Source organism: Aphidius gifuensis, linkage group LG2 (assembly GCF_014905175.1).
Source record: "Aphidius gifuensis isolate YNYX2018 linkage group LG2, ASM1490517v1, whole genome shotgun sequence".
Lineage (NCBI taxonomy): Eukaryota > Metazoa > Arthropoda > Insecta > Hymenoptera > Braconidae > Aphidius > Aphidius gifuensis.
The window spans coordinates 12,784,384-12,794,540 of NC_057789.1; the positions used below are offsets into that span (position 1 = coordinate 12,784,384).

The 10,157-nt window shown below is 31.7% G+C and overlaps 1 protein-coding gene across 1 annotated transcript; it reads right to left on the reverse strand.

Moving 5' to 3' along the window:
* Positions 1-3,995: 3,995 nt before the first annotated feature.
* On the reverse strand, positions 3,996-5,567 carry LOC122850392 (myb-like protein X). Its single transcript, XM_044149547.1, has 2 exons — positions 4,995-5,567; positions 3,996-4,910 (listed from the first exon to the last, which is right to left on the reverse strand). The coding sequence occupies exons 1-2, from the start codon at positions 5,565-5,567 to the stop codon at positions 3,996-3,998; spliced, it is 1,488 nt and encodes a 495-aa protein (XP_044005482.1).
* Positions 5,568-10,157: the final 4,590 nt, after the last annotated feature.

The following is a 10,157-nucleotide window of genomic DNA, read 5'->3' on the forward strand; positions in this document are numbered from 1 at the left end:
GTGGATCTGATAGGTCTGGACCTGGGTCGACCAGATGCCACGAGGATCCAATGAACCTGGACTAGTACTGGATCGACCAGCTACTCGTGTATTTTGGTGATAAATTGGATCTCGGATCGACCAAGATGACACAAATTTATTATATAACCAAGAAAGTGCTGGATCGACCAAGCAACACGTAATTTTACTCGCTTAGACAAAGAAAGTGCTGGATCGACCAAGCAACACGTAATTTTAATAGATCTGAACCTGGGTCGTCCAGGAATCACGTGGATACAATAGTCTAGGTCCTGTATTCACTGAGTACCAAGTGAATCCAAAAAGGCTGGACCTGGGTCGACCAGGCACCACGTACCACTCCTTGGATCAACCAATAACACCAAAATTTAACTAAATTGAATCTCGGATCGACCAAGATTACGTGAGGCCAATTGACAACAAAAGCTGGACCTGGGTCGACCAGGAACCAAGATGATTTATCAAGAAGACCAAGCGAAGATACTGGATCGACCAAGTATTACGTAATAATATCTAATCACAAAGAAAATATCGGATCGGCCGTTATTTCTCCAATTTATTTATTTTCTATAATTTAATTTTAATATTAAATTGTTATAAACAATATAAAAATTATAAATAATTAATTATTAATAATAAAAGATATTCAGGTTGACCGGAATAAATTTTTAGACAAAGGCAAGCAAAGACAAAGGATTTCCTTTGTTACTAGGCTAAACACAAAGGATTTTTATTTTCCCCCCAAGATTACGCGTGTGTAAGAGAGAGAGGTCTATGAATTGCTCAACAGGTTTAAACCCGCATGGGCCTGTCGACGCACACATATTAAATACACAATTTATACACTAAAAAATTAATAAAATTAAATGACAGTAATTAAATATATTATTAAATAATTAATAGAAGTGAAATTTTATAATAATTAATGCAAAAAGAAAGAGGAGAGAACTACAGTGAACAAAAGAATCTAATAACTTGGATGACCAAGTGGACAAACAAAGAAAACTATGTAAATAATTAATTTATTTACCTTGATATCTCGTAGCCACTGTTGTATGAAGTCCTTTTTATTTATTGGCACAATTATTAATAATTAATTTACACTTTATTAACACTTTTAATACACTTTAATTTTTCACGGCGTCTAAACTGACAGCTAGTCACAATGGCGGTCTGTGCACGGTTAACGCGAGAAAACGAATGAGATGTTAGTCGCCGGTTAGCCGGCTTTTTCGTCTCCTTCTCTGCCATGAGGCCCGCGCACGCGCACTGTAATATCTCCGCCATACTGCCAACTAGACGCGCGAGAATTTAAAACTATTAAGGCTACACTACAATAATAAAGTAATAATAAATCAATGTTTAAAAATAATTTATGAGTAATATCGCGTCAGTTATAATGAAATAAGTATTCTAGCGGAGTTTTTGACTAATAATTCGCGAGTTTAATAGATAATATCGCGCTAAAATTAAATAATAAAATTAATTGACGGAGTTTTTACCTAAAATTATTAATTGTTGATATCGCGTCGCGTAAATTAATTAAATAAATAATACGACGGAGTTGTCCACAATATTTTATAATTATTTATTAATATCGCATCTAGTTAAACCTGACGGAGTTTTTAATAATAATTATTATCGAAGTAAAATAACAATAACAAGCATGTCCCTGTTTGGGCGCCATTTGTAACATGACATTTCTGCCAGTTATCTTCTCGGACCGCTTGTTACCGCCATTTTACCTGTAAATTGTCCTTTTTAACAAAACAAACTAAAATCCAATAAATCCAACAAAATAATAATAATAATTTATATCCAAAAACATAATAAATAAAATCAGGGGTTTTCAAATCACCTTAAAACCGGAAAAAGGCCTAACACAATCTCGCGCTCAGAACACCTGGACAATTACACAAATAAACAATGAATAAAACAACCGAAACAAGCAATCTAGAGGGAAGCCGCAGGGTCGCTCAGTGTGTTGGTTTTGGTAGAAGGGCCGGATAAAGCTGTTATAAGTAATTTTACCTGAAAATAATCCTTATATAAAAAGGACAGTTGTCATCGATCTTCCTAAGATTTGATTGGTTATTTGGTTCTCTTTGTCATTCTCATGTCATTTGTCATTCTGTCTTTGTCGGTTGTTAATGAAATAAATAAACAAATTTTCTTTCTCAGTCACTCACATTTTTTTTTTTTTTCCTGTCGTTAAGGTAATCAATAAATTTATTTGTTTATATATAACTTTATTAATATGATGATGGAAAAATCAATAGGCTTATGTACAAGAAAATAAAAGTATGTATCTATATAATATCCACATACATTCTATTTAGAAACAAAAAAAAAAAAAAAGGGAATCATTTTATTCACAATTTTATTGACAATTGATAATGTAATTATTCTATTTTGACAAAAAAGTAGAATATATATATACATGTCTCTTTCAGTAAAAAAACTGATTATTCCAGTATAACTATTGATAAATAAATGACTGTTATAATTTATTGATGGAACTGATCATGTTGATATGATTAATGGCATAGGTGTTTATTTTTATAATTTCTTCTTTCACATCTTATAAATAATTCACGAAAATGAGTAATGTCACACTTTGTTGAGAAGTTGTGGTGAATTATGTAATGAAAAGAAATTGAAACAAATAAAATGAGGATTCGAAACTTCAAAGGTAATAATATGTTGGTGTTGTCTTGATATTAGTCATGATCTCACTGAAATTTCATTGGAAAATATTTATTAGTCTTACAAGATTTTCATGTATCTAAGCTAGGCAATTTTTCTGAAGAAGTTGTTTGATCAGGCTGGCCTTAATAAAGAGAAGTTAAGGTTTTCTTCATCAATTCTTGATCAGGCTGGCCTTATTAAGGATAAGTTAAGGTTTTCTCGATCAATTCTTGATCAGGCTGGCCTTGTTAAGGATGAGTTAAGGGTTCCTTGATCCAATCTTGATCGAGTTATCCTTAATCAAGCATTTTGATCAAATATTGATCAAATTTCGATCAGGCTCTTTCCATTCCCACTCACTCTCACTCTCTTTGTTTCTTAGCATTCTATCAATCTCCATTTGATATTTTTCAAACTTTTCACTTTTCCATTTGTATTTTTCTATTTCACATTCGCTTATACTTTCATTCTTTCCATTCACTTCATTCTTATTATCTATCTTAATTTTAATTTTGATTGGTAAGTGGTCCGAGTCAGTTCTCGTTTCCACTTTAATACTATTTAATTTTTCACTTGCTATATCACTTGCACTCATTATTAAATCTAACACTGATCCCTTTCCCTTCATGCTATCCCCTATGTACGTCAGCTTCCCTGGTCTGTCATCTTTTATCTTTCCATTCATAATGCATAGCCCATACTCTTTACAAAAATCAATCAGCTTTTTTCCTTCATTATTTATCATCTCATCTTCTGATTTTCTTTTCTCATACATTCCACTTAATATTATTTCTTCTTCAAAACCACACTCTTCCCCTACTCTTGCATTCCAGTCACCAATTACATATACTATTCCTCCATTCTCACTTATATTCTCCAGCACTGTTTTTATTTTTTCACACACTTTTCCCACCCCCACATTGTTATACACTGACACTATTCTTATTTCTTCTCCCTCTCTCTCACTACACTCTTTTAATACTAGTATTAGCCCATATTCCCACTCTGTCACATCACTCACATCTTTAACCATGCTTCTTCTCACTCCTATCAACTGTCCTCCTGATGCTCTCCCTCTCTTCACTTTTTCGCCCTTCTTCTCTTTCACTGCTGCCTTTGCCCACCACTTAAACTTTTTGCTCAGTTTGTTTATCTCACTCGCTTCTCTCTCTTTCTCTATCCATGTTTCTTGTATCACCACTATATCACTCTCTTCAATGTATCTTCTGTTCTCCTCTTGCTGTAGCTTTCTCCCTCCTGCAATATTCCACATTATTATAGTGGCTTCCTTATTGCTTTCTACTCGCTTCTCTATCACCTCGTCTTGTTTTCTTACGAAAAAACTCAAGCCTTCCTTCCATTTCATTCCACATCATGATATCATCATCTGTCTCCATTCCCTGATATCTCTCTCTCATTCTTATCCCTTCTTTTCTTCCTTCTTTTGCCACTTCTGCAAGCCACCACTGCACTTGTTTTTCTCTTTCTGTCATATCATAGTCTACCTTAAATCCTAGCTCTTCCATATCTTTCTTTTTATCTAGTATTTTTTTCGCCTCTCTCCATGACCCACAATTAATTATTAGTGCATTATTTTTTCTTGTCCCACCCTTGATGTATATTTTCTCTTGAATAATACTTTCTATCCCTTTCGTCAGCTCAAATCTATTCATCCAGCTCATTGGTATGTCTCCATACATCTTCACATTACTCTCTTTCTTTTTCCTCTTATCTTTTTCATTTTTCCACTCTTCTTCTGTCATTGGTTGAGGCCCAAAATTTATTGTCGCCTTGTTATTACTTTGCTGTGTTGTTTCTGATTCTGTATTTTCTATTTGTGTATTTTCTTCTGTTTCTTTTGTTTCTTCTCCTCCTGTTCCCTCACTTGTCTCCCTCTCATTTTCTTTTTCACCCCCTTCACTTACAATTTCTATTTCATTATTATTCTCATCCGTATTTTCTCTGTTAGTTTCTGTTCTCATATTTATCTTTTCCGTTATTATCTCTTCTGTTCTATTTTTATTTTTATTACTATTGTGGAAAACGTTACCTTGATTGTAATTGTTTTTCACATATTTGTACTTGTTTTTGTATGTTTCTTTGTTCGCATACTCCTCCCTTCTGTATATTATTTTATCTCTCAGTTCCCTTACCACTTCATTTTTATTTCTCCTCATTTCTTCTTCCATTCTTGTCATCATTTCCTGATTTTCTTTTTTAATAACTTTTATAATTGTTTCCACTTTTTTATTCATCTCCTCTTCTCTTTTTCTTCCTTCTTCTTTTACTTGTTCCAGTTGCTTCCATATTTCTTCTTTTGCATCTTTGCTTATCTTTTCACTTTTTTCTCTTACTATTCTTATCATTTCCTCCCACTTTGCTTTCATCAACTCTTCAACTCTTTCTAACACTGCGGCCAGTATGTCTTTTTTGTCATACTCCTCCCATCTGTCGGACTTCTCATTAACTTCTCCTTCCGCCATATCTTTATTCTTTCCTCCTCTTGTTCTCTCGAAAATGGGCCTTGCTGCCCTCTGTTTCAGGTCCGGTGTTCTTTTTATCTTGCTTCTCTTTTCAAATGCTTCCTCCTCTCTTTTTTTCGTTCCATCACTCTCATCACTGCTTCTCTCTTCGTCACTCTCCCATTCTTCTTCATTTACCTTTTCCCCTTCACTTTTTTTACCTGCCAGGTAGTCGTCCATTGATGCATTCATCTTTTTTTCTTTTTCAGCTTTAGGTGGTCTCCCCCGTCTTTTCATCACATTCATACCCTCTTTTCCTATTGTTTTATAACTAATTTCCTTTGCCACCCTTTCTAACCTCACTTTTTTAGCTTCCTCAATTACACTTACTTTTCCCATATCACCTTTTCTTTACACATTTCACCCTTTATTTTCTCCTGTTCAACTTTTCTTCCTCTTTCTTATTTTTCCACTTTTACATTTGTTTATTACTTTTTAACTGCACCACTTTGCATTTATTTCACTCTTTTTCCGACCCGATGTGCATTCATTCGCGCGCCCTTCTTCACCTCTTTATAACATATTCAAAAAAAAGTGAATATAAAATTCAAAATTTAATTATTTAAAAATTATTATTGACAACCTTTTTTTAATTCAATTTTTCTTTTTTTGTTATTATTATTTTTAAAATTGTCTGCTCAATTTTTTTTGTTTAATATGATAAATAATTCTGTTTTTGTTTTAATTTTTTAAATTTAATTAAAAATAATAACAGTAATAATAATACGATCATAATTAAGAAATTTCATTATTCAACAGAATAATGATCCCTAAATAAGAGTAATCATGCAACAACCATTGCCTACAAATGAAATCTCGAATAATTCACTTCGTGAAGAAATCATTGATGAGGTAATTATAACAAAAATTATTTTTCAAATGTTTTTTTACTTAATTTATCACTCAAAAAAAAAAAAATTATATGATCAAATTAATAAAATAAATGAATTATTATTATCATTAATTATGCTGTTTTTATTATTAATTTTGATTTATTTATATATGTAATTTATTTTTAGTCTAACTTTTTTTTGTTAAATTTTTGTATTCAGAATCTAAACGATGATTCAAATAGGCCGTTCTTACACCAAATAAACGATGGAATTGGGAACGATTCGGTAATACCAAATTATATAATTTTTACTTGTTACTTTGAGATTTGTTATCGTTTTTATTTATTAATGTTTTAAAATTTATTTATATATAATAATTTAAAAAAATTGATTTACTTTAACTTTTCAAATTGTAATAGTTCTCTGTATTTTTATTTTTTTGTTTTTTTGTTTTCTAGCGCTGGATACATTTACATGGTATGGTATATGTTAGTGCTTCAAAATTACGATACCTTAAATTATCAAAAACTGATCCAGCCAAGTTAGACAGCTATCAATTAATTTCTATGCTAGTGCCAGAAGAAGTTTTACAGACGCATTCTTTGACTGGAAAACCATCTCCTGCGTTTCCTAATAAACAGGCTCTTCCAAAAACTGATCTACATAATAAAAATACATATCTAACTGGGTTATTTTATAAGGCAATATTGATTGTCTAATAAGTAATCCGGCTACGATTTTTCAAATAGATAAAATACATGTATTATCATTTAAAAAAAATAAAAATGGCCAAGGAAAAGCAGTAGCTAAGGAATTAATGTTGCCAAAGAATTATGTTTTAAAGAAATATATTTGCTTGAAAAATATATATTTTTGGCAAGATTAATTCCTTAGCTACATCTTTTTCTTAGCTACTGCTTTTCCTTGGACATTTGTATTTTTATAAAATAAATTTATATGTATTTTATTTATAAAATAAATAAAAATTCCAAGGAAAAGCAGTAGCTGAGGGAAAGATTTAACTAAGGAATTGAGGTTGCCAAAAATCATATTTTAAGCAACATTATTTTCTTAAAACATAATTTTCTAGCTAAGGACAGCAAGTTGTTCACCTGTTAATTTCATTGGCAAAATTATTTTTAGATAAATTAACAGGTAAACAACTTCCTTTCCTTAGCTACCATTCTTCCGATAGCTTTCTATTTATTTAAATTGATAAAAAGCTATGTGAAAAAGAATAGCTAAGGAAAGGAAGTTGTTTTCCTGTTAATTTATATAGAATTAATTTTGCCAAAGAAATTAACAGGTAAACAACTTCTTTTCCTCAGCTGCCACTTTTCCTATAGTTCTTTGTTTCTATAAATTAATAAAAAGCTATGGGAAAAATATTAGCTAAGGAAAGGATGAATTTTAGTTTGGGCTTCATGTTCCTAAAAGCACTAACGGAAAAAGTTGATGGTTTGGTACGTTCCGTAGACACCAAGAAAAATTAAGTAGAGCTTGTAACAAAGACAACGGTCTTTCTCTAAATACCTACTGTCTAACAAATAGTTTCGGTTATTGCTATCGAAACGAATTCAGTTTCGGTTTTCCCGAAGGTATCTAAGAATTTCTAATGCTACTAAATCAAGGCGGTATCTCGTTGTTCAGGCCACTGGTTCAAGGTGATCAATCATTTCTGAGGTTCCGGAAAACCGGGAAAAATTGTCTCAGCTTTCCATGTTAAAAGAATACAGAACGACCGTCTTTCCAGTCAACGCCTTTTTCGTCGGAGAATTTCCTCATATTTTGGTTTTATGTGATAGTCCTTATGATTTGATTCGTCAAATTAATTATTAAAACTATAATGAATTACAGTGTAGAAGAATGGCCTTATTTCAAGTTTGAAATATTTATTTTATAATTTCCGGTATAGGCTGCAAGTCCTCAAAACCACCGTTCTACGAATAAAAAACTTTCGGAGTATGGTGGTTTTGAGGACGTCTTAAAATTACGTCGTTAATTCCGTTTTGAGTCGAGTATGATTCAAGATTATCAGAAAGGTTCTACTATGAAATTCCCAAACCTGCACGTTTCGTGGACACCAAGAAAAATTAAGTAAAACTTGTAACAAAGACAACGGTCTTTCTCTGAATACCTACTGTCTAACAAATAGTTTCAGTTATTGCTATCGAAACGAATTCATTTTCGGTTTCGCCGAAGGTATCTAAAAATTTCTAATGCTACTAAATTGAGGCAGTATCTCGTTGTTAAGGCTACTGGTTCAAGGTGATCAATCATTTCTGAGATTCCGGGAAACCGGAAAAGATTGTCTCAACTTTCCATGTTAAAAGAGTACAGAACGACCGTCTTTCCAGTCAACGCGTTTTTCGTCGGAGAATTTCCTTATATTTTAGTATTATGTGATTGTCCTTATGATTCGATTCGTTCAATAAATTATTTAAACTTCAATAAATTACAGTGCAGAAGAATGGCCTTATTTCAAGTTTAAAAGATTAATTTTATAATTTCCGGTATAGACTGCAAGTCCTCAAAACCACCGTTCTACAGCTAAAAAAATTTCGTAGTATGGTGGTTTTGAGGACTTTTTGAAATTCCGTTTATATTTGAGTATCGTTTGAGATTATTAGAAAGGTTCTATGACATTTCTAAACCTTTACGTTCTGTGGACACAAAGAAAGCTTCAGTAGATCTCGTAACAAATATAATACCTTTTAATTATTCAAATTTTAGCATATGTCCTCAAAACAACCATTTCACAATTATAAAAATTGTATGACACGGTGCTGTCGAGGACTTTCAACAATTATTTGATGAACAATTTTTTTTTTGTGTTTTCCGAAAAATCTTGTTGTTATGTCTCATAGATTACAGATATCCGCAAAGATTCTTAAAAACGAGTACACTATTTCTGCATATTCCTGTGCATTTTCTATTTTTACAGAAGGTCTCCAAAACTAATAGTTGTAGACACGAAATCCGTGAAATAGTGGTTTTGGGGACATTTAGATTAAAGTAGAATCGACAGTTATTATCCAGTCTACTGCAATTTCAACGATGAATTTCATGAAAAGGGAAGAATCTTATTGAGAACTGCCAGAAAATTCATATCGAAATTCATAAATTCGACTGTTCCATCGAATTAAGGTTCAAAAAATTAAGTCCTCAAAACTGCCTCTGTGTGAAAAAAAAAAAGGCAGTTGGTGGTTTCGGGGACGTGCAATATTAAAACAGATATAATTATGTCAAATGTTATTATAAAGCATAGTGATATTTTTTTTATACTGAAAATTCACTAAGCACATGTTTGTAGTTTGAATTGAATCGTCAAAATGCATTTAGCGCAGTAATGTTGCTTTTTTGTCAAAAGTCCTTGAAACCTCTATTAGATCGAAAAATGATGTTCTTGGAATGGAGGTTTCAGGGACACACGAAAAAAGTCTTATTTTGGTCAATAATTGAATTTTTTCATCGAATCATTACTATTTATAGTTTAAGATGGAATCAATTGAAGATAAATCGGTCGTAATACCTACTTCACATTTTAATTTATGAAAATTATACCTGGTAAAATAAAAAGTCCTCAAAACCACCAAAGCATATTTTTCAAATGGGGTTTTGAGGACCGTCCTCAAAACCACCAAATGTCCTCAAAACCACCATTGCATATATGAAGTAGTCCCCGAAACCACCACTGTATATATGAATATATTTGTTTATATAAAAAGAATATTATATAAACTACTTATTAGTATTTATTAGTATTTAGTATAAGTTATTACTAAATAAATGAACATTGATAAGAAACCTGGTAACATTTCTCAACTGTTCACAAAAATTTTCAAGACTTTCAATCGATTTTACTGTACTTTTTTTTATTTTATCGTTTTATTATTATTTATTTTGTCAAGACAAATATAATAATTTTGCAATGATTTTAACATTTCCTTATCTATCTTGCAAAGTTAAAAGACACATTCTACAAGTTTTAACACAGTCTACAGACGCTGGTCACTAGCGATTATTACTTTTTAATCGATTATTGAATATCGACTCATTGGATGAAGAAATATCGATATTTATAAAGACAGTAATT

Coding starts and splice junctions, on each gene's coding strand:
- LOC122850392 (XM_044149547.1), bottom strand. CDS start 5,567: ATGGGAAAAGTAAGTGTAATTGAGGAAGCTAAAAAAGTGAGGTTAGAA. Junction 4,911..4,994: donor TATGGAAGCAACTGGAACAA/GTAAAAGAAGAA, acceptor AAAGAAAATCAG/GAAATGATGACAAGAATGGA.